The 26,767-nt window shown below is 36.9% G+C and overlaps 1 protein-coding gene across 2 annotated transcripts in view; it reads left to right on the top strand.

Annotated features, from left to right (window-relative positions):
• Positions 1-26,767, top strand: part of LOC133517444 (paired box protein Pax-6-like) — a 58,494-nt gene that overhangs the window by 17,752 nt on the left and 13,975 nt on the right. For both annotated transcript variants that reach the window (XM_061850770.1, XM_061850771.1), the window contains exons 2-3: positions 848-1,033; positions 20,598-20,738. In XM_061850770.1, coding sequence (XP_061706754.1) covers positions 848-1,033; positions 20,598-20,738 — 327 coding nt within the window. The remainder of the gene's footprint in view (positions 1-847; positions 1,034-20,597; positions 20,739-26,767) is intronic.

The following is a 26,767-nucleotide window of genomic DNA, read 5'->3' as shown; positions in this document are numbered from 1 at the left end:
ATAATGACGCGGATAATGACTGAGCAATGTAATCTGTGATCATAGAATTGTTACCCCGAGGCGCCTTCATTATGGACACTGATAAAAAATTAATGCATTTCCAACGAGACTTGTCCATGGCAAATCAGTGGGGTAATTTTCTGTATGACTTAATTTATGGGACTAATCTTGACTAGTATTATGTAGGGTGCCTCATCATGTACCTATTGATACGAGTATAAAGTGCCTTATCGTTAGTCAAATACCTCTTGTTCTAATTTCGAATACGTTTGGACTTCAATGGATTTACATTAATTTAAATTGAAAGTTCCTGCTTCGCACAGCTAAACTGTAGAATGAACTGCCGCCTGCGGTATTTCCGGACCGATACGACCTTTAAACCTAAAAGAAAAGAGCGTACTCCCATCTTAAAGGCCGGTAGCGCACTTACAACCCCTCTGAAGCTGCGGGTGTCCATGGGTGACGGTAATCGCTTACCGTCCGGCGATTTGTCTGCTTGTTTCCTTTGCCTTCTATATCATTAAAACTTTTGAGGATCAATATTGTCCAAATTTTAAACCTTGTAAAATGGCCTAAATCGGCAACCACTTCGGTAAATATTAGTAGCTGTAGGTACTTACGATGAAAGGTTTGGACAAAGAAAATACAACTATCATAGAAGAATTCCTATGAAAATACTGTATAAAGGCGTTACGATGTAAACAAATGACTTAAAATACATACGTTAGAATCGTATTAACATATGTACTCATTTCTGAAATCTGGTATCATATACATACGTATGTAGTTTTCACAACCTACCCTGGCGGGAAAGTACCATGTAACAGATTTGTTTCATTGTTTCCAGTACCAGTGTCCCCGTCGTCGTCGGGAGGGACCGGTGGCTCCGGGACCCCGCTGTACCCGCCGTCGCACCCCCTCTCTTCCCTGCTGTCGCAGCAGCGCTTACTCGAGCTGTCGCGCTTCGGCCTGCGACACTACGACATCGCGCACCACGTGCTGTCACAGCAAGGTGCTGTTACCAAGTTGCTTGGTAAGCAAGTTCTCTTGCTCAGGTGGATCTATGTATTCCATACCTGTGGATCTTAAAAGGGTGTATAAAAAAGGCCCCGTGACTCAGTACTTTTTTTCAGAACATTTTTTAAAATCTATTATTAGTCTTTGCAATACTAAATAGTAATGTTGTAAAGATGTCATATTGATAACATAATAAAAATAATACAATTAGACCGTCAAGCATCAGAATACTAGGGTATACGTTTTTTGTATGTCTTTACCCATCACCGAACAATGGTGTTTTGGAATATTTGAGAGGCGTGTGCAAAGCCAACACAGATTTTAACTCTTTAATGAAATGTGAGGGGTACACCGAGCATATGCAGCCCTTGCCCGTGTCATGGGACGCAAGAAGAGGCAGCATCTACCAGGATATAAGGACTACCAATTGGGAGTTGATGGAATCTAAAAATAAACTAAGCTATTACGTGAAAGCATGGACAAGATAGTGTATTATTACGTTTAGAAAGTGATACTATTTGTTTGTGTCTTTTGTAAATAATAATATACTAGAACTTTCTGCAGGCATATGAATACTTTTCATTAGCGAAATACGGTATCATTGAAAATTGTACTGAATCACGATGAAACTACAGTTTTTATTGGGCCGTTGGCAATGTGAGATCCACCATAGATCGCCTGCTTATGCTCTTTTCATCACACTTATACTAACTTTGCTTGCAACTAAATAAGTAACAAACAAGTCGATTTTAATAGTCGTATGGATATGTAACGTTGCAAGTTTATATAATACAGATGACATTACAATAATTTGGTAATTGGTACTGCCTAGCTGATCTGATGAAGGAGCCAGAAGATGGATAGTGGAACTCTTCGGTTTCTACTAGTAGCCTCGAGAGGGGGCTCATATTATTCGTTTATTACGAGGCGAATTCTTTGGGTTTTTTTTTTAAGACCTGCAATATTTAACAGTGTAAATACTGTGAAGGTTTGAAACTGTGATTGTGTATTTGAATTTACCCCTAGTGTACATTTATTCGATAGCGAAACGTGACGTACGCGTTTGCGTTAAGTCTCATTTTGTATGGGATTTTGAGTTTCCAAAACGTCCCGCTTGGCGCGCTGTTTCTAATTCCGCCACGTTTCGCTATCGAATAAATTTACACTAGGGGCTCTGAACTATCGCCCTGCTAGATGAATAAATACTCATACTTTATTAATAATATAAATTACTGGTCAGACTTACATATAGAATAAATGGATTCAATTGACAAATTACCTAACAAATCAATTATGATTACTATATAACATTAATTATTATTAATAACATTATTTGTTTTATTACACTACTTATTTATACATATTTTGAGGTCAAATATTCTTCGACACTATGGCCGCTCAATATATATCAGCAAGCGAGCATTTGGGAGATGGCAGTCATTAAGGGTAGTCGATGTTTGTGATCTAGCTGATTGTTAAAAGAAATATATAAAGGTTGATGAGTATATCGCGTATATGTTATCTGTACTTATAAAATGTGGGCGAGCTTGGTAGTTCCGTGTTGGCTTTTACAAACAACAGCAGCAAGCTCGGCCGAATTTCACCTCCCCACAAACGGAGTTTCGTTCTCATTTTAAAACTACGCGTTGGAATGTAATGAAACTTTGCACATATTATGACATGAGGTATATCTATGCCTGTAATATTTTTTTATAGCTCCAGTTTATAAAACAAACGAAATAGAGAAAAAACGAGTTATGTATGAGAAATTTAAATTCGCTGTATTTTTTTAAAATATGGTATCTGAAGCTACATAAACGAATTACAGGCAAATATATACATACCTTATCCTATTGTAAGTACAAAGTTTCAGAGCAATCTAGCTACTCGTTTTAAAATGAGAGCAGAACCACGTTTGTATGGAGAACCGACCTTACTGCGGACTCCTCATTGGCTTAGTAACAAACAACTGCGATATAAATTGTAGTAATTAGGATGTATTATGACTAGTAGTAAAAAAAAATATATAAATACAAATTTGACTTAAAGCTATACACCTGATTATATATTATTTTCTATCTACAGCCAGATATAAAAGCTTGTTTAGCCAAATATAAGCCAGAAACATATAGCTTTATGCAGTGTGTTCCATAAGCCAAGAAGTATGCTTTAGTACATATATATGAGATTTCGCTTGCGCAAATATGTAATAGAATTTGATTACATGAAAATGCACGAGTACCGAGATAGGCAATCTCACGAACAGGAACAAGTAGGTGAGGGTCTTCAGACAAAGGTGTACCATTTACTTTTTTTTCAAAAAACAAGTATTGATCAAAATAAAGAAAAAAAGAGACCCCCGTTTTTCATACTTTGGGTGTCAGTTCTGTGACGGTCCATACAAAATGTGTGTGAAAATGCGTTACAAATTGTAAATCTTTTCGAACACTTTTTTTACCTTTTATAATCGATAGTCTGAGTAGAAATAACCCAAAAGTAAAATAGGAAATTTGCAACGAGTGTCGAATTGCCTATTCGCACATGTATCATACAACATTTTACAGTACAGTCGCCATCAGATATATCGAAGCGGCCAAGGTGCTTACAAATATCGGAACACGCCTCTATTGTCAAGGCGTTAGACGCATGTTCAGATATTTTTGAGCACCTTCGCCGCTTCGTTATATCTGATGGCGACTGTACATATGGCCCGTTAAATTTTCGGCATAATCACGTAATATGCTAATTATCACAATAATGCGGTAAAGTAGCACCAGATGTATACTGTCAAGAAAATAAATGGCTTTAATCTGAAAATGCCCAGGTATTATTGTCATTATTGCTTACTAACGTAACAGTTAAATTACGTATGTATTACTATTAAATACGCACATTTACGCGCATAAGCTAAGCTTTTGTAAGCTTCTTGTCGTTAAGTTACGTATACAAATTTGTGTTACATGCAATCAATAACTAGCCATAGTTTGGCACAATGTTGACGGAGATGAGCGCTTCATTATACGAAATAAAATCTATTTAAATAAGTTTTATTTTAGGTCACTCAACTAATTAGGTAAATTTTGCTCGACATATTTCGATACCTGCTACCTCAAAAGCCGCTTTAGCGTTGCTCGGTCCGTCAAATCTTCCCAAATTATCTTTTTAAAGTCCCGTCATCTTCTTCTAAATTTTTTAATGATTCTTTTACGTTCGATTGTGCAACTCACTTCTGAATAAAGGTATGCTATATTACTTCATGTTTTTTAAACTCATATGATATTTATGTATGTATTATAGTGTATGTAGTTTATACTATTTGCTATTTATGTATATGTATTATTATTTCTCAACTTCTATCATTCACTGCATCTACTACTCACATTACTTGTTTTTTGCATTGTACTACCCTAAGGTTGTCTGTCAATAAAGAATATTTGTATTGTATCTGTTAAGACGAAAGTGGACGGCCACGCGAAATCGCCTTTTCATACAAACGTGGTCCTCATTATTTTCCTCTCTGGATATTAACATTATTGAAAATATTTTGACACAATTGATTGAATATCAACCACATCCCCTACGTTTTTCGAATGTCTATTTTAAGAGTTAGGAGCATTTAAAAATTTGTATGTAATCTGTTTTTCGCTCCAAATTTTTACAATAATCAAAAAAATTAAAAAAAGTAAACGTAGGAGCATAGCCATGGTTAAAATACTTCAAATCAAAATATTTTTAATAATGTCAATATTCATTGAGGTAAATGGAGACTAAATTTGTATGGAGAAGCGGCCTTCCCCTTTCCTTTTAAGAGGATTTTCGTCATCAAAAGCCCGACGGAGACCCGAATCGAAACATGTCGAGGGAAATTCAACCTAAATCACGTAAATATATAAGTAGATCAGTTTTAATCTGAGTCCTAAGACTCCGGGGTACAATTTTTAAATACTTATTCCACAATATATTTTGCACTTTTTAAATTACAGTCCCCAACTCAGAAGGATAAATGTACTCGTATTTTCATGTTTTCCACATTTTCTAGTATAAATAACTAATATTTGTTCCTGCTAGCCCTGACCATTGAGTGTGTACAGTACACGCAATAAAATACAAGCACCTAATTATCGTCACCATGCACTAGTTTCATGCGGAAAGTCGCTCATGCGTTACAGGTCGTTCCCCCGTAAAATATTTCGTTTAATAATAAGGCTACAATAACATCGTTACAATTTTACTACACTACTTACTACTATACAAATAATTAGTAAAAAAATATATATTATGGCTATAAATTCTAGATGAGCGAGCGCGAGGGAAGCGTCTCAATGTAATACTCTTGCAAATGCAATGTTTTTTTCAGGTTTTCTCATCCAATTCGATTTTAAAATGTTCGATAGATGTTAATGTTTTATTTTTCGATTTAGGCTTTTTTAAAGTGGCGGATTTTGATTCATAAATATATATTAATTTGTACACTAGTGTTATGTAGGTATTACCTATACCACATATTATGTGGTATAGGTACCTACATAACGTCATGCACCTTACGAACTACGAAACTTATGACTTGCACGTCTCTAAAATAAAACTTTAGCTTCATGTTACAACGATATCAACATTGTACTGATTGTGTCTATAGCACATTAGATGTGTGTTCAATTTGGATTTGTGTGGAATTTTCAACTTTGAGTTGGTTAGTACGATAATTGATAAGTAAAATTCTGCCCCGCGGCTTCGACTACTACAATTAGTGCATATATTATTTATAGGAAGGCACACATTGATTTATTCAACCGAGCGATATAGCCTGGGGTCCAATACAGCCCGCAACTAAGTTATTTGCAATAATTACCCCGCCCGCTTAGAATGATCAATACGTAACCGACAACTTGCGACTGATTGCACAGATATTGGTAAGAAGTAGGTACCTATGCATAGTCACGTCAGCCGCTGTAGGTAAACATAAATAAAACTATACACACAGCAGTGGAAATAAAATTACGAGCAATTTAACTAAGCTTAAAGTTACTTTCGTAACATCTGTATAAAAATATACAAATATGCAGTAAAAGCCGATATCTATAACATTAAAACATGAAAGCAAAAATTGATGCTCATACTTTTGGACTTGTTATTAATGCACTTTTAATAGCTTCATTCACTTGCCTCTTATTGATGCTTAGTTAACTACTTACAACGAAATAAATAATCGAATATCTTACCAATTCACATAGCAGAGGGTGCAACTAGAAAAATAGCGGGGCTAAGTATGCTTTCATAATATAGTTGTCGTCATTATCTTAAAAACCATGAGCATTTTAGCTAACACCGGTATCTCATTCATATATTGTCATCCTTATACACGAAGTAGCGCGCAGTGAATGCTTTCAACATTCGGTTTTTACTCGTCGACACACTGTATTACGAGGCGTAGGTAATGAAATAAACGATAAATTTGCATATTTACCAACAACTAAGCTTTCAGATATCTTAAAAATAACAACATCGATAGCTGTTGGCGTAAGAACAACCAACTATTAAATAAATATAAATGATATGAAAACATTCATGACAAGTCCGCAATTTGTCGACAGAGAGCGGGCCGGGGCTGTGGTTTGCCGTGCTCTAATAACCAGGTTGCAGTAAAAATCTCAATCGCTATTAATCAACGATAAGGCATCGCCGGAGCCTGCCGCGACGAAAGCTGCCATTGACGAAAGCTTAGATCCTAATCGATTCATAAAACTTGCTGCGTGTTAATTATAAGCCACTGGGCTGCGTCCGCGCCGCCACCGCTCTTCTGCCCGCAGGCCGCCGCCCAATCCGTCGCGAACCCACTCTGATGTGAGAATGAGAACCATCTTATCGATGATCCCTTGTAGCAATTACCATTTATTTGACTGTGCTGTTTATCACTTCAGTGCTGCCGTCTGTATTTAAGTTTATCAATAAATCGTCATTCGGCACTTGCCTATCCAATCTATGACACATTCAAATTGCAATTAATCGTCTTCTTGGTATCATTAGGTATGTAGAATCAGTTTATAAAAACGTAATCACATTAAGTAAGTAAAGCTGTGAGAACAACTATTTTGTTTACGACATCGTCTATTGTCTATTAATTTAATGGTTTTAAGAATAAAGAATAAGAATAAGAAACCATTTATTGCCACACAAAATACAAAATACAATTTACGTGTCTTCACTTTGCAAATCAAGAGAACAATTCGCTCACAACCGTCTTTTGTCGTTTCGAAACAATTAGATATCAATTGAAGGCCAATTGTTAATACTTTGCAGGAAGAGAATGCACGAGTAGCGTGTAATTAAACCCGAGACATTGTGTATGTGCACTGCTCTTAGTAATTTTAATGCTCTTCTACAAAGCGGAGAGGTCAATTAGTGCTCTATAATGTTAGGTTTGACTGCAAACGAAGCGTGGTCACCACAACGTTGTGCAGACACTTGTGCCCAGTCTTTTAATTTGATGCTTTTTATCCACACGGTGTGTAATTGGAACACATGCTCCCTTTGTATTTGCTCAAGCGTCGTGTACGGGATGTTCGAGGCAACCAGGGGTGTTGAAATAGTCGCCTAGACTAGTGTCTAGATACCTACTGTACTTTTTTCATCCAATACTTTACATATAGGCCCGACTCGAAGAATAGGATAAGTTCTGGTTTAGATAAGTTCTCATTTAGATATCGTTTATATGTCGTATAATTGACAGAAGCAGCTCGATTCGGGCAACCAATGTCACTTTGATGTTAGAAATATCGTAGATAGATCTTATTGGGATCACGGCGGAATCGAAATAAACGTCAATTATGACAATGTCGTTTAGTTATCGTTTTTTCCAAGATCTTAAACGTAACTTAATCATTCTTCGAATCGGGCCTTAAGCATAGTTTGAGCTAGGAGAGAGCTCCGAGGAATTATTCGGATTAATCCCTGCCACTTTTTTCCGCCATTGCCCTACGCAACAAAATTCTTGGCAGTCCTCAACTGTGCGTTTCTCCAGAAACTTCCTGCACAGCTGAACTGTGAAATGAACTTACGCCTGCGGTATTTCCGGACCGATACGACCTTCAAGAAAAGAGCATACTCCCAACTTAAATGCCGGCAACGCACTCACAAGTACAACCCCTCTGGTTTAGGCTGCGCGGCGGTAATCGCTTACCATCCGGCGATCCGTCTGCTCGTTTTCCTCCTATATCATAAAAAAGTAAGATCCCTTTCCCCTTCGCTGGTTTAGAATAAAGTTGTTATCGGTAAATTTTAAGAAACAGTCAGTCAGGCAGTATTTTTAGTGCAGGGTCTCTAAAACAGTGTCGTATGCAAAATTATTGTACCGCAGTTTATCTTCTGATTATTGTAGTAGGACTCCCAGGTTTTAAGAAACTTGATGTTGCCAGGCTATAAAGTGGTGCCAATCTCCCACCTGGTCCTAGAAATTTCTCCTTTACAATTCTCTTGCATTCGCCGAAGAAAAAAATTACTCCGTTTTCGTAAATCTGACTTTACATTGATTTTTTAAAAACAATAATTGGTTTATTTTGAACACATGTTTGTTGGTTTGTATATTATCAAGATTTGTGTTAGAATAATTATTGTTTTGGCCCATTATTACCTCACCTGTCCTATATCTATGACAATGGGTACAATCATACTCAACAAGAAAGTCTATCATTTAGAAATAGAAACCAAACAAATTTAAAGTGCTTAACTTAAAGTATGGTTACGTTACCTACGAGTACATTCAAAGTGTCGTGTCAATCAATTTTCGCCTGTGGTGGTTTCGTAACGTCACGTGTCTGTTCCCACGGAAGCCTGGCCTACGTTCCGCCCAGGGCCGTCATGTCCATCCACTTAAGTATTTAACATACATGAAGCCTTAGCTCAAAACTATCTAGCCCAAACATTTTCTAAGCCGACGGCATGAAAATGGGCACGCATAAATTACGCTACACGATCGATTCCGAATATTTCAAAAGTTGTGGTTAAATAACGTACACATAGACGAATGAAAATGTAATCTAATACTTCATGCTCGATTATTACTAAACGTAATTGATTCGTAAAAGTTTGTACCATTTGTTATTATTAAGCGAGCATGAGAATCGCAGTTAATGTATACCAACTGAACATGTCATTATACCAGCCTAATAAATGCCTTAATAATTCGGATTCCGCTTTGTTGAATAGATGCGTAAGTAATAGAAGACGAACGTCGAAATCACGACTGGAGTAATTTCATATTAAACCGGTCATTTTATTTGAGGTAAATTTGGTAGGTAGGTAATGATACCTACTCGGAAAGATTGTCCGCGGATCGCCGAGGCGAGTAATGAAGCCATATTTAGGCTTTGGTCCTATAATCAAAATTGAATTAGGTACCGAGGTTGACATTCTTACTTTGTGGACAAAGCTTTTTCCTTTTCTGCTCCAGTTCTCGACGTCAATTTGAATTTTTAATGGCATCCGCTATTCATGAAACGTTATTTCTAGATAAAAGCGTTTAGTCTGATCTATCAATTACCTACCTACTATAATTGTATGGCCAGTGCTTATTTTTAAGTATAAAACATTAAACACATACATTTATATGTATGTCTATATAGACATTTAGAATGATGTATGCATATAATAAGTCATTGTGATAAGTGGTCTATAAAACGAATACGTTTAATCTCAGTTTAAAACCTGCGAGAAATTTACAACTAATATAACTTAGGTGCTTTGGTCTTAGACGACATAGTTAAATGAATACTTTATCGCCCTTTGGACATTGTTTTTACAGGTTTGATGAGTGTTAGACATTAAAAGGTGTTAAAAGTAACTGTGTGAGCAACTTATAAAACTGTCTCATAAACAACATCTAAGAAAACGTATAAAAATGTACTTAAAAGTACTTTTAATAATTATTACTTATAAGAGATTGGCTTGTAAAATTCTAATTGCATGAATGTTTACTCGGTGAGTTCTTATGATCACTAATATTTTGTGATTTCATAAATTTCATTTTTTTTTGTTGTAGGTATAGTCCATTTTGAAACTATAAAATTACATTTAGGGATCAAATCTTAATTCTTATTAATGCTTTATGTGATAGAATTAATTGTTAAATGAACTAAGTTTAGCTTTGAATTGCATGCATAATAATTGATTAAGAAGAGAAAAATAAGTAGGTATCTAGGCTGAGGAAATAAGTCTAGCCATCGACTTTCTTAATGTCATAACTGTCATAAGTTACATCAGGAACCAATAATTAGAGGGACAGAGCCTTATTCTGTTTAATAATCAGTTATTTACTATTATTACAATAGGCTGTTGCAAAAACTGTAGAGTTCCAGGGTTTATCCGTAGAATTATGATGACGTACGTAGATTGTTTATAATAACAGCAGGACACGACACCATGATGTTGTCATTGCGACATGATGATCGATTTCCGCAAATGTGGTGTGTAAATATTTTATTGGAATTGCATGGTTTCTTGATGTTGAACTATTGAATATATTTTTTGTTTTTTGGTAAGTAATTTAATTTTTTGTGACAAATTATAACCCCTATCTGTAAACATCCGTAATCCTGTCTTGGTCATACTATGCCATATGCAATTTATTTATAATTATATCAAGTATTTGACGACCGGTCTGGCCTCGTGGGGAGTGACCCTGCCTATGAAGCCGATGGTCCCAGGTTCAAATCCTGGTAAGGGCATTTATTCGTGTGATGAGCATGGATATTTGTCATGGGTGTTTCCTATGTATCTAAGTATTTATAAATATTTATATATTATATATATCGTTGTCTAAGTACCCTCAACACAAGCCTTATTGAGCTTACTGTGGGACTTAGTTAATTTGTATAATAATGTCCTATAAAATTTTAAATTTTATTTTTTTAATTTTATAAATTAATAAAAAAAAATATTTTAAATTCTGGCATTAACAGGAAAGTATGCCACGTGATTGACCATACCAAAAGCGAAAACGTTTTTCCACTTCTAAATATTTTCCACTCTCCATGATTTTTAGTATGTTATTGACACAATGAAAAACTTGGTTTTCCTTTTTTTCAAAATTTGCAAACTATTTTTTTTTTCAAAAAAGCGACTCCTGTTACCCTAGAACATATTATACTGAAACGACCGACATAAAAATCAAAGTGATTAGTTAAGCTTTAGGTAGTGGAGACCGTTTTCTCCCGAAATGGAAAAATTTCGCCCAAAAATTACCGTTATTTCATTAGATTCAAAAAGGTACTCTTCCCTATTAAAACAATAATCTTTTACTCTCTGTCATGGAATTATCCTTTTAATAAAATCTACCAATAGGTAATCAGGCGACAATTAGAAAGCCAATTGAATGTTTAGAATTAGAAGCACACCATTCTAACCTACTTACCTATGGTGAAGGGTTAGCTATAAAAGCAATCAATCAGGCATCGTTTACTCCCTTGAGCTTGAATGAACAAGGGCCTACATTCCACAAACCATTTCAATTATGTTTTTTAATTGTATACCTATATGTTGATTATCAATGCGTTGTGTGTAGTGTTGTTAAAAGACTAGTCTTGAAGACTTTGAAACCTTAAACACTCGCAAACCTTGAAGGTTCAAGCTTTGAAGACTTTTAAGCGTTGAAGGTTCTGAATCGTTTGAGCTCAAAAACAATTCAGAACCTTAACGACTCAAGCTTTTTATGAGCTCCTAAGAAAAAGTTTTTAAGACTCGGGCTTCATAGAGAGCTCAAGCTTTAAAAACTAGGGCCTACTGAAAGCTCAAGCCCCTCGAACCTCGAAGGCCTGAGTCGAGCGTTAAGTGCTCAAAAAATGAGCGTTCTAGGCAGAAAGTATTACTTATTGATTTTTTTACGAATATTATGTACCTAACTAGGTACGTTGCCACTTTGTATTAATGTCGGGGTGTAGTGATTAACAGACCGCAAAAAGATTAATGTCACTCATAAAATTGACCTGCAGTCGAAATAAAAATTTTAACTTTATGTTTAGAGATAGGTACTGTTTATCCACTCTAATTGATATTTTACAAACAAAAATGAGATAAAGTCCGACTTAATTTTCTTCTTTTTTCCCCTATTTCACAAAAATTGATATAATATTTTTTAATTCTAATGACCTCAGGATTACCCTGTTAAAATCTCTCGGGTTCCTCACGGGCATCCTGTATAACTATCAGATATGGCATAGATTGATCTAATTTATTAGAAGCTTTTAAGACTTAAATGCTTTAAACCTTTTAGACTTAAACCTTCAAAGCTTAGGAGGCTTTAAAGCTTGATGCCTAAAGACTCGAGGTTTCTGTGATCGTAAGCAGCAACGCGAACTTATTAATTTGAGGCTTATGCGGTCGAGACTTTAAGGTTCAAGGCATCTAGACTCAGCAGTCGTGACTCGAGTCTTGTAGTTTACGCCTCAAAGCTTAAATTCACAATACTAGTTGTGTGCAGTAAAAGTTTGTGGCAAATCAATACAAAATTTGCTATCGTTGTTAGGCGTCAAAAATATTAAAATGTCCTCAGTGGTGTGCATTTATGCAATCAGTAAAGCTTGCACTCGCCAGCACAAGGAAACCAATGTTTGTCCCATTCAATCTTTGTACGATATTAGATAAACGAGTTTAACAGTATACACGGTGTAACATAAAGAAACCGAAAAAATTTAACAGTGTGTTCCTGATCAGATTTAGAGACTAACATGTCATATAAACTTTTTTGGATTTCGCCTAGTTTCAGAGTTAATACCAATTAAACCAATAAAAAAATAACATCTTTTTATTGGAACTTAGTGCAAAACACCTTTTTGATGGCGTTGATGCCATTATGGGGCGTAGTCTAAATATCCTTATTGATAGATGTCAAAAAGTGACAAGTGACAAAACCTTTGCGAAAATTTGGTTTTACAAAAAAAATGGTAAAAAATTATTTTCAGTGCCAGTTTTGTCATCTCATTAACTCCTTTTTTATATAAAAATACATTCAAAAATATGAAAATAAAAAGTTTTTTTTTTGACGAAATTTACAAATTCGTATAACATGTTTTCCTTCTTTTGGCCTCAGAAGTGCGTGGTAAAATTCGGGTTCCTCGTGTTACACCGTTTATAACGGTGCAGAGGTTAATTTTTTTTATTTAAGTCATTTAATTTCACGCGCATCTATAAGTGCGCGCGAGATGGCTAATGACACAGCTCTGATGGCATTTCGCGCACACGCTGATTGCATGATGACCCATTGACAAAGTCGTATCATATCATGATCAAAACTAACAAATCGGCCTCCCAGTCACTTCGCTGAAATATTTTGATCTATTAGCGTCGTGACGCGGCAAAACGCACTAGCGCCGGTTAAGGGGCCACTTTTTAATACAAATTTAATTACCTCGATTCGGGCCCTTTCTGTCACTCACAATCATCTTGTCCTTTATGGGGCACCGTGTAATGACTTCGGGCGCCCATAAACGACTCTTGTGTGGAAATTTATTAAGCGTTTTGGGAGTGTATTGTGCCCTTTAAGACTCTCACTTCCTTACCGGTATGGTGATGATTAATTGTTCGGCTTTGTTTGGCAGCAAAAATGCTTTTAAGTCGATAATAACCACGGAGTTTTGTTTTGACACCTCGTTAATGTGTTGTTTTATGGGCATAAGTACGCAATGATATCCATTAAGTAGTAATATGGTTTCAATTATTACACAAGCAATACGCGGTGTACTAATTAGTAAGTAGTAAAAACAACGTGTTTATATCGGGATATCAGTGACCGTGGGAATTCAGGCGAGACCTGTATTCCTAAGCTGGGGTAAAAAGGCTGAACACACATTAGACTTTTTAAATGCCTCGTGAGGTCCGATGTGGATCTTAGGGCTAATTTGCAAAATGAAGACCCTATCACTGTGTGTTTGTAAATTTAAAATTATGAGAAAAGTAAAACACATAAGTAGGTATATAAGTGCATTATATAAAACTAAAATGTAGTTAAATGAATAGAGTGACTGATTTCATACATTTTTAGGCATTTTTATTGAACAATTCAGGTATAAAAAGGATGTTTATTCGGGAGTAGGAGTTATGTAACAGAATAGAACACGTTAGAATAATCTATGATTATATAAAAAGTGAACATTATAAAGTAGATATAGAGAAAGAAACGTCGTAGTAACATAAACAACACTTTCTTCGATAATATAAACTAAATCGCTTTAACAAGTCTACATCATTCGGTCTACAAATAGGTATCAATCGAGAAAAACTTTCTTTTTATTCATCACGGTCAGTAACTGTAACTAGTTAGGCAATAACTAATAATCGGATAAATTTATCCGAAAATAAGTTTTATTTTACAAAATTAGAATAAAGGCATTGTTTTGTTAAACTAATTTTATAATTAGAGAGAGTATTCGAATCGACAAAGTTTGCTTAATAGAGATTGACAAGGTGACGGGATTAATTTCATTCTCATCAACTATGACCTTCTCTCGTCTTTGGGATAGCAAGTTTAGTCTGACGGAACTACATACGCTTTTTCACCCAAATAAACACTTACATTTTTCCATAACCATACCTAATAATTAACTTGTTTAACTTTTTTTTTTAATTCCTGTTCTTGATAACTTAATACTCACTTACTAGTGCGAGTTGTGTGTACTACTATTGAAGCAGGTAATTATGATAAGCGCAAGATCGCTCTACAGCTACACACGCGCACGCATTTCACGCAAATAATATACATTTAGCAACAGTTTCAGGGCAGTATTCCAAACGGGTTCTATAATATGGTTGCATTATTTCTTATGCTGTGCTATAGGTATACTAATCTTTCGAAAAAAATAGCTCAAAATTATTATATTAAAAAATTACTTTTTTTTCTAAAAGTACTATATCAAGTTTTTACCAAGAAGTAACGACGATAGTTTTAGTAAATATTGAATAATTAAAATATATTAATACATACAAATAACCATGCCTATTTCATGGAGGGGAAATATATTAATAAGTTAATAAATGTACATATATTTAAAATACTAATCAGTAGGCACATATCCTTAAATGGAAATTGAAGGCAGGCTTGCAGGATAGGCACGCATCAGGGTAAGCACGACTCTTTTACTCGCCAATTAGCTTTATTAAAAAAAAGGTTAAACTATTCCGTTGAAGTGGACGTCCGCTGATTGCTACTGCAATTTTACGATGAATGAATTTTACCTACGTTAGGGTTTACTTTTAAACTTCAACTGGTACTGAACATAAAATAAAATACTACTGCACCCTGCAGAACTATTAACTAGATCACCTACCGTGATTTGCGTTGTGGCATGCAACTTCAGATTTAAAGTCGCGCTTGAGCTTGCGCCACACATCATCTACCATACTTTCGGTTACATATTGTCAGCAATATCCCAATCGCCCAACTTCGCGTCATTGGAATAGACCTGCCGGTACCTCACACGATCCGCCTCTGTCTAGGCAGCACGTAATTGCCCTCGGTCATGCGATTACGTTCCTGGCCAATTTAATTATCGCAAAATGATCAGTGTGCCGGCCTCCAGCAATTTACCTATCAATCAACAGAGGTTGTCGGCTGCGGGTGGCGATGGCTTTCAGGCTATGTATTCCTCACGCACATTCAGCTCGGCGAGCGATCGATTCAGGAGTAACAATTGTAGGTCTCCCACTTATCTCAGGCGGTTTATCGAGAACTTACGCAGAGATAATTTAATAGACAGCAGCAGAGTTTTGGGACCAAAACTACTTTCAATAATTAAAACAGTTTTACTTACTTAAGAGGGAAATATACCACGCGATGGTCCATACAAAAAGAGAAAACGTTTTTCCATTTCCAACTATTTTCCATTCTCCATGATTTTTAAGTATGTTATTGACACTATGAAAAACTAGGTTTATAGGTTTCCTTTTTCTAAAAATTTGCACGATTTTTTTTTCAAAAAAGCGAAACCTCTAAATTTAGAATATATTATGCTGAAGCGAAAATCAAAGTGATTTGTCAAGATTTAGTTAGTCGAAACGGTTTTCTCCCGAAATGGAATTTCATAGAAAACACACCGTTATTTCGTTAGGATCGCAAAGCTATTCTTTCCTCTTAACACAATACAAATCAGCTTCATGCCGCCAATCCTTCAACAAGTCCACAGCTGACCATTATATAACTACTTACGAACCACCTTAGAAAAACGTTTGACCTATAGTTATGAGTAATTAGAGAACGCGCTTATACTAGCCTGATCTCAAACAAAGGCTCGCTAGTGGCCAGGGCGTGATGGACAAAACTCAGAAAAAGGAAATGCTGGAATGTATTTGGACCGATTGTATGATTATACTAGCTGTTGCGCGCGACTTCGTCCGCTACGGAATCTTATCTTGAACATTTTACGTCTTTAGTAGGTGCAAAATATTTATTACAATACTAATTTTATAATCTCAGTAGCGGCTTTGCATTGATTCTAACTTTCAACGCATTCTTGAGTAATTAAGGGGATACATTTTGAAAACTTGTTCAGGTTTGGTACCCAAAAACGGGACCATATTACGAAGACTCCACTATCCGTCTGTCCGTCCGTCTGTCTGTCACCAGGCTGTAACTGATGAACCGTTAAAATTTTCACAGAAAATGTATTTCTGTTGCTGTTACTAAGAACAAAACAAAATGAATATTTAAGTGGGGCTCCCATACAACAAACGTGATTTTTTTTGCCGTTTCTTGCGTAATTGTACGGAACCCTTCGTGCGCAAGTCCGACTCGCATTTGACCGGTTATTTTTTTCTTGTAGGTACACGTCATAAATGTAACCTGATGTGCTAACTTCAAGTTTCTGGCCATAGTAGCTCCCGCTTTGCGTTACTTAAAAAATTCAACTCATTACTCCTTCAGGGGATGAATTTTTATAAACGCTGAAACATGCGCATAAACAAAGTTAAAGTACCGCATTTGATTTTTTCTTTATCTTTATAATAATTTTTAACCCCTTTTTGACCACCTTAGGGGATACATTTCCAAAAACTCTGAAATTAGTTTTCTTGTATTTTAATATATCTTTTTCTATTTAGTATATCTTTTTAACGAAGTTTTAAATTCCTTTAGGGGTTAAATTTCCAAAATTTTTAAAATACATATTTTTTGTAATCGGGTATTATGACTATCTTAGTCTAGTTTCAAAGCATTTGTAATAGATTCAAACTTTCAACCCCTTTTTAACCCAGTTAGGGGATGAATTTTTAATAATGCTGAAATTACTTTTCTTGCAAACATACAAAGTTTTAAGTTCCGCACTCGAATAAACATTTTGATCTCCATACAATCTCTTAACCCTTTTTTGACCACCTTGAGAGATGAATTTTCAAACACGCCGAAATTATATTTCTTCTCATTTAATAAAATACCTTTTTACGAAGTTACAAGTTACTCGCTTAAAATAAAATTTGAACTTATACAAACTTTCAACCCCCTTTTAACCTTTTTAGGGGATAAATAAAAAAAAACACTGAAAGTAGTTATTTTCCCTTTTGTTAAAATACCTTTTTACGACTTTTCCTATCTTACTATAAAATATGAACCCCAAGACAAACTTTCATCCCGTTTTTAACCCCCTTAGGGGTTGAATTTCCAAAAACGTCGAAATAACTTTTATTTGTTATCAGCTATTATGCCTTTATAAGAAGTTTCAAAGAATTTGTAATATATTCCAACTTTCAACCCCTTTTAGGGTTCCGTAGCCAAATGGAAAAAAACCGGAACCCTTATTAAGCCTGTTAACAGATTAATTTTTGAAAACGCTGAAATCACTTTTCGTGTGTTTTAGTAATATGCTCATGTACAGAGTTTCAAGTCCCGCACTCTAAAAAAATTTTGATCTCCATACAAAATTTCAACCCCTTTTTCATCACCTTAGGGAATGAATTTGCAAAGACGCTGAAATAATTTTTCGCGTGTTTTAATAATATGCTCATGTGCAGAGATTCAAGTCCTGCACTCAAAACATTTTTTGATCTCCATACAAACTTACAACCCCTTTTTCATCACCTTAGGGGATGAATTTGCAAAAACGCTGAAATTGGTTTTCTTGTATTTTAATAGTATATCTTTTTAACGAAGTTTTAGATCCCCTTAGGGGTTTAATTTCCAAAAATGTTGAAATTTTTTTTTTTGTAATCGGGTATTATTGCTATTTTAGAAGTTTTATAGCATTTGTAATGGATTCAAACTTTCAACCCTTTTTTAACCCAGTTAGGGGATGATTTTTCAAATACGCTGAAATTATTTTCTTGTATTTTAATAAGATGCACATATACAAAGTTTCAAGTTCCGTACGTAAGTACGAAGTTTCGAATTCCTAGCTTAAAATAAAACTTGAACCCCATACAAACTTTGACCCTCATTTCATCCCCGGGGATGAAATGAGGGTCAAAGTTTTGAAAAACTATTTCTTAGTGGATATTAACGTTATAAAAACTACCTATTGTGAAAAATTCAGCTCTCTATGTCCATCGGTTTGGGACCAAAGTTCTGGGCGTTGATTTAAGTGAGTCAGTCAGGACTTTTACCTTTATATATATAAATAGATTATTATTATTCAATAATATAAATTATACTGGCACAGAATACCGTTGAAACCATTTTAAGGAAAAAATATCAGCCAAGATGCCTGGACTGACTTGCCATTAACGTATTTATACTTACATATTTAAAGAAATATAATATTCGATATAAAAATCTAGAATAAGAGAATTGTTACACATATGCGATCTACATAATAATGAAGTTATGAATATATTACAGGCTGTTCTAAAACTAGACTGAAATAATTAAGCAAATACGTTTTCTCTATTTAATCTTAACGTTACACGCGATTTTTATAAATTATTAACACAGTAATAGCACCCTAACGTGACCCCGACGTCCACTTACAGCGATCTAAATTGTAGGTACGGCATACGGCATATACTATATGATCGACATGTAGGGTTTTTGTACCATAAACAATATGGGTATGCACTTAAATAAATGTAACTGCGTCAACGCAAGCACTTATGGTGTTAACTTGGTGCGTTGTTTCTTGCAACGCGATCCCATTTTTGGTCGTAAGCTTTAGTTTTATCAAGACATAAAGACCCGAATGAATTTATCGAGAATGGCGTTGACAAAAATGTGAATATAAATATTGCAATGAATAATTCAGCGTGTATCGGTATGGACGGCGGCGGCGAAGGCGCGGGAGCTAGTAAAAACGCTGCGCTAACGCCCGCCCGGCCGGAATGCCTCGCCAGCGTTTTTACCTAATTGTTCTGGAGCACGCATTCATCCATTATCTAACTGATTTAGGCGTTGTTATTTTTTAGTTAGGCCTTCGCGTCATATCACAATCGTTGTCCTTTGAATTTTGAACGGGCGAAACAATTGGATTTTCTAAATTTAATATCACAAATTTCGTTTTTTCCATTCCATAACAGGACAAAATAGTTTTCATGCACAACGCTAATATATTATCGGGTGTTAATATCACACCAACACATTTCTTTTTACTCCCGCGCCTGAGGTATTTAAAAAGACCTTAATTAATTCATTAATCGCATTGTATTCAATTTGTTAGGATGCTGTTGAAGGCCGAATTTTGTTGGCAGTGTTAGTTTAGCATAAATTATTGAATATATTTGGTTTAAGAAATTAACGAACGTTAAAAAAATACAGTTCCAATTTGTATATACTTAAATGTGAAGATGTAGCTTGTTATTGATAAATAAAGCCCTATTTAGATGGTTTAAGAATTTAAGTGCAAAGTTCGATCAATCGACCAATTACCGCAATATAACAAAATCGCTTGCAATTTCATGATCCGTCTAAATGGAGCTTAAGAAAACATTCTCCGGGACGATTTTTTTTAAATAATTGAGCTCTGTCCGTACAAATGAGTGGCGCACACTATAAAATAAGAACTCACGTGCGCTTGCATGGATGTCAATGATTCTGTAATTAATATTAATTTGGTTAGTTGTTATTCCGCGGCGCTGCCAACGTGCTCGATTATCCATGTTTTTAACAACCCGCGACCACCTTCCTTTTGAACATAATAGCGCAAATATTAATATAACCAGTGACCGGAATTTGGACCTATATTCTTTAGCAATATGGCTTCTTTTCAAAGCTTTGGTTTTGCGATGTAATTGAGTAGGAATGGTCATACTGCCGCGAGCCGCGTTTCCTCACGTTTGACGCTCGATGCAATTGCCTCTATAGGCATCGTGTTGCTATTTTCGGTATTTTCATTTGTGCAACGCTGGTTTATTTTCCGCTCGTCGAGTACAGGTGACGGTGTTCAATGAATCGATTAAATGCCGCCACTTAATTATAATCTCCGTCTGAAATCAGAGTTGTCTTCAAATCCCTACAAGTCATGCAACCGAGCCGTTGATATTGTAATGAGAGCTTACTGTCTGAGAGTATTTTTGTCAGGTACACATTGTTCCAGTAGTTCTCAACTGGAGTAAAATGACGGATAGAAGTTTAGTATTTGGAGAGATTCATAAATTTCACATTCTTTTACCTATTTTAGGAACCCTTCGACCACCGGGGCTCATCGGAGGAAGCAAGCCAAAGGTGGCCACGCCGGCCGTCGTCTCTAAGATAGAACAGTACAAGCGGGAAAACCCCACCATCTTCGCCTGGGAGATTCGGGAGCGGCTCATCTCTGAAGGTAAGATTTTTTGGTACTGGCCTAATATTTCTCAGTATAATTATCGGAGTACCTATATATGTTTAATAGTTCCTGTTTTAATATTGACAGGAATTTTCAGCATTTATTATTAAGAGTAATTCAATGATAAACTGACATAGATGTCATATATTAAAGAAAGATTGACGAAGCCCTCCTGTGGTAAAGGCTGGATACGAACCGGCGTTAAGCTAACCGGGCTAACGCCGTGAACCCATAGGCCACCCCGTCACGGCGGAACTGGTCCCAATTTCTCGACTATATGCCATTTTAGTAAGACTAGGCGTCTTTGACTAACTCTAAGGGCGAGCAAACATGGTTTTTGGCCCAGTAAGCTAGAGACGCCGATCCGAATCCGATCTTCGCCACTGGAGGGTTTCGTAATTTTTTTTTAAATACATGACATCTATTTTAGTTTATAATTTATGTAGAGTACACTACTTAAAAAGGAAACATAAATCAAAATAATTTGATTTGTTCCTAAATTTGAATAAGTAATAAAATGATTATTTTAGTTACATAAAATATGTCATTATGATATACAAATAAACTTGCGAAGAAAAGATATCAACGCGCAGTTTATCTTTTTTCTTGTATGCTATGATCAGCTTATGATCAGACGGATCGGAATTATGTGTCTTTAGTTACGACTCCACAATATTGCATTGCACCAAACTTTGCATATTATATCCTAACTTCAATACTAAATAATTAAAATACACAATATATGATAAATGAAATATGTATTATTCACGCTCAACCTTTCGCGCACTATACATCTTACCGCTTGAATATCGTATCGCCTTCACATTAATAATAAGGTGTAATTAATATTTAAAATTTACCAGTATTTTGGCTGATTGCAGTGCTTACAATCTCTATATAAAATGAAAGGTTGTTGTTAGCTATATACCAGCCGACACTTTTACTTACACATACATTTTATGATAAAACTGATTACATATATAACAAAAACTATTCTGTTTAGAGTCAAATTAGGTAACTTAATAACACTGAAACCAACTTAAGATTGCTTGGGATAATCTGTGACTTCCCGCACGCAGTACGCGATTGTTAAGTCAAACGCAATGATAAGTTCTAGTAACAAATGACGATGATTTGGCACTGGCATGCAATTCTCGTGTACATTACGAACGCCGAGAGCGATCACGCGTCTGCGCCCGCGCTGCATTCAACACATACTCGCATTAATTCTTACTGCGAATTTCCAATACTACGTACTTTCAAAATTTTTGTAAACAGGAGCCGAATAAAAAATAATTCTGGTAACATTGAATAGGCCGTTTACACACCACTTTTTTTGATATGTATTTTTTTGTTATTTCCATTCAAAATCACGAGCCCCTTCTTTTTTTCAAACTACGTCGGTGGCAAACAAGCATACGGCCCGTCTGATGGTAAGCCTATGTACGCCCGCAACTCCAGAGGAGTAACATGCGCGTTGCCGACCCTAACACTCCGCACCTTCGTTGAGCTCTGGCAACCTTACTCACCGGCAGGAACACAACACTATGAATAGGGTCTAGTGTTATTTTTAAGTTAGTTCCTACGATCCCAATAAAAAAAATGCCCAAACAGTGTGAACAATAATAGGTAATGGATTAGAAAAAAATGGGATACTTCTTTCTCTTATTATAGGACCGAAAGAGCAGATTTGATCCTGATTTTGATCTATTTTTATGATTTTACTAGCGACCTGCCCCCGCTTTGCATGGGTTACACAAAATAAACCCCTTATCAATAATCAGCCTATTGATACGTCAAAACCGCATGAAAATCCGTTCAGTAGTTTTTGTGTTTATCGCAAACATACATTACACAGAGACGGACGCGGCGGGGGACTTTGGTTTATACAGTATTAATGATTTCTACTCAGACTCAAGACATTTATAAATTTAAAAAAAGTGATGTTCACACATTTTAAATAAAATGGTTCAAATAATCTTTCTTTTATTATTAAAATAAATGATATGATGATAACTTCGTAATTTAGACACTTACGCGACATGTTTTGAAGAGTACATCTAGGTCTAATTTTGAGTCTTATAGCTTAGGTTAGGATAAATTACTCGTACCTCACCCCGCGGCGGCAAATTTTCCGAATCTCAGTCAACTCAACGCCATACCGAAACGTTCAAAGCGTTCAAAGTGACGATATATTGTGCAATGGATGGCTACGTGTTTTCAGCAAATAATTACAATTCTTGGCAAAATAGGTCGATTTCCCTGTACCTCTACCAAATTAAAATCATATGCGATTTATTTAATCTTAAACATTGTTAACTATCAAGTTGGTTTTCTTTTTTATGATAAAAATATTTTAATAATTTGCCAGTACTATTATTGTGACAGTTACAACGACAACACGTAAACTTTATTGCAACTATTTAAGGTATACCAATGGTCAGTGTGGACAGTGTTTATTTCCATCCGTACAGTGTGCAACGCAAGTCACTCGCCCGCGTTCATACTCATGCATTTATAACATAATACCAGTTAGGTAGAGAGCTCCTCGTTGCGTGCGCGAGGTCCTGCGCAGTAGTTCGAGTATCAATTCGTTAGGGATCTATGGAATCGACATAGACTAATATATATTATAGACTATTTCATATTTATTTAGTATGAATCTTTTTCTTGCGACGGTTAAATTACCCCCTTACCCTTAAATTGACAACAAGACATAGGAGGCACATTACCTTTGACCGTGTTTTTGCATTTTTTAAATTAAACAGGATCATTTGTTAGTACTATTGGGCTTTCAGGAGGCTTGAACGAATTAGGGTTAGATAAGACTAGACAATAATAATGACCCGAAAGAAAATAAATAATTAAGAGGTCGTACGTACGCTCGCTAATCGCTTAGCTTGTAAATGTTGTAATTGGACTAAACGGCACACCGGGCATATAGTAGTAACTACTGGTATCAGTAAAAGTTAAGCCGATGTAAAGGCCGACCGCCGCCATTAGGTAGGAAAAACAGAACCTCTGCTTACTCGGTAACTTTATATCCGATTAACGGATCTGTTTATTTGAGTAATGAACTTTAGTAGGTTCATGACAACGTTTTTGGGGGTCAATAAGTAAAGCCATTAAAGTGCAACCCCCAAACCGTTGGACAGTTTCGTGAATGGCTTATGCGTAACGGATATTATGTCGGTAACGCGATATGTTTTGGATTAACGCATCTATGTGCACATAGACTTGATGGCTGTTGTCCTTACATAAGTAAAGTTAGGTTATATTATCATTCATAACACAAAAATATACAGCTAACTTATACCTATACGACCGGTTTGGCCTAGTGGGTAGTGACCCTGCCTACGAAGCTGATGGTCCCGGGTTCAAAACCTGGTAAGGGCATTTATTCGTGTGATGAGCATGGATATTTGTTCCTGAGTCATGGGTGTTTTCTATGTATTTAAGTATTTATAAATATTTATATATTATATATATCGTTGTCTAAGTACCCTCAACACAAGCCTTATTGAGCTTACTGTGGGACTTAGTCAATTTGTGTAATAATGTCCTATAATATTTATTATTATTATTATTTCCTTTATTTATTTTTGGTCTTAGGCTAGGTCATTTATAATATGAATATAAAAGTAAAATATAAAAACACTCACAAAACAATACAAAATATATATAAACACATTATAAAAAACCTAACCTAGGGTGCCGCCAGCAGCGGGGCAGGGCCCAAGCTGCCGGTGGTCAGGGCCGCAGAGAGAGGAACCGCCGCACTATCCGCGCCGTGTCCAAGATCACCGCCTTCTGCATCTGACCCTTGATCCAACCACCTAGCGAGAGTCTCTCAAGGTGTTGGTCGAGACTCTTCGCTATGAGACCGTTCGCTGAAACGACTATTGGGACAATGATCGTCGAATCAACATCCCACATGGCGGTTATCTCATGAGCCAAGTCTAGGTATTTGCTGGACTTGTCCTTCTCGGCTTTCACGAGATTCTCATCATGGGGGATGGTGATATCGACGAGCACGGCCCGGCGTTGCGATCGATCTATTATCACGATGTCAGGCTTATTGGCTACAATAGTCCTGTCAGTGATAATAGATCGATCCCAATAGAGCGTGGCACGACTATTTTCGAGAACTGGCGCAGGTGAGTACTTGTAGTACGGTACTTCGCGGTCCACAAGGCGGTATAGAAGAGCAAGTTGCTGGTGAATAATTCTGGCTACGAGATTATGTCTGTGTAAGTACTCGCCGTTAGCAAGATGAGAACAACCGGAAATGATATGCCTGAGTGACTCTCCGGGACGGCGGCATGCCCGACAAATGTCGACCGTACCGTCCTTCAGGATATATTTCCGATAGTTGTTCGTCATCATAACTTCGTCCGCAATTGCACAGACAAAACCCTCGGTTTCTCCGAAGAGGTCCCCGAATCGTAACCAGTTCACCGACGCGAGCAGGTCCACGTCAGGTCCCGTGAGGGCCTTGTAGAACCGCCCGTGTAGCACCTTACTCTCCCATGCCGCCTTGCGATCCGCAGTACTTAGTACCACAGGTTTGCGCCAGTTCTCGTTTGCCAAGGAGAGCGGCGTAAGGTTCCTGTCTACTGCCACCACGTCACGATGCATCCCACACTCGTTGTTAAAGAAATAATTCCTGAGATTGCACACCTCGCGGTTGTGGAGATCTTTGGCGTTTAGGAAGCCTCGACCTCCACACTTCCGTGGGATGTACAATCTCATAACAGACGAGCGTGGGTGTAGCATACGGTATGTGGTGAGCTGTAGTCGGACCCTCCGATCCAGGGCGTCCAGCTCGGTCTGAGTCCACCTTAGTATGCCAAAGGAGTATGTGAGTAGGGGCATTACCCAGGCGTTGAAGGCGCGCACTTTGTTGCCTCCTGACAAAAGACTGTTAAGGACTTTTGTGAGCCGACTGAAAAAGCGCTCCTTCACCGACTGTCTAATACCCTCGTCCTCAATACCCAACGACTGTGACATACCAAGGTATTTGTAGGTTTCTGATTCAGAGATAGATCTGAAAGACATTGTCTCAGAAAGTTGTAAATTTGTTGAATTTACAACCTTCCCCCGCTGTACATGCATAACCGCACATTTATCGACACCAAACTCCATGTTGATGGCACTACTGAAGACTTCGGTGGTTTTCAGTAGCTCCAACAAATCTTGGCTATTTGGTGCAAATAATTTGAGGTCATCCATGTAAAGAAGGTGAGAAATTACTTCACCCTCTCTCCGAAGCCGGCAACCTAGTCCCAAATCCTTCAGCAGGGTGCTGAGGGGATTCAGAGCTAGGCAGAACCACAGAGGACTCAGACTATCACCCTGGAATATTCCTCGCTCAATCCTTATAAAATCCTGCGGGCCAGGGCGGTCATCCTCGCCTCCTGGTTGACGAAGGACTGTGGTCCACTGCCTCATACACGCGCTTAGAAAGGCTCTCAAAGCTGTATTAACTTTATACAGCTCTAAGACCCTCCCCAGCCATGAGTGAGGCACCGAATCATAGGCCTTCTTATAGTCAATCCAAGCGGCGGAAAAGGCCCCCCTGTTCCATCGGATTTGTTGGCAAATAGTCATGTCTATGAGGAGGAGCTCTTTAGTACCACGGGACCCAACCCTACATCCATTTTGAGCAGTGGCCAAAATGTTATTAGCGACAATATGCGCGTTGATTTTTGATCTCAAAATGGATGTAAGGAGCTTGTAAAGTGTAGGCAAGCACGTGATGGGTCTGTAGTTCTTCGCTTCCGTGGTACTACCGGACTTATAGAGCAGGAAGGTGACACCAGTTGTTAAGGAAGGTGGGAGAGAACCAAGCTCGAGGGCTTGTTGAAATTGTGCTGCCAAGCGCGAGTGCGAGCATCGAAACCATTTTAGCCAGAAGTTGTGCAATCCATCCGGCCCAGGGCTTTTCCAATTCTGGGCCGTGCGAATGGCACAACTTACGTCATCGGGGCTGATGGTGACTGCCCCCATAGGTTCGATGGACTCGC

Source organism: Cydia pomonella, chromosome 4 (assembly GCF_033807575.1).
Source record: "Cydia pomonella isolate Wapato2018A chromosome 4, ilCydPomo1, whole genome shotgun sequence".
Lineage (NCBI taxonomy): Eukaryota > Metazoa > Arthropoda > Insecta > Lepidoptera > Tortricidae > Cydia > Cydia pomonella.
Note: the sequence above shows the minus strand (reverse complement) of the source record. Positions and strands in the feature narration are given on the sequence as shown.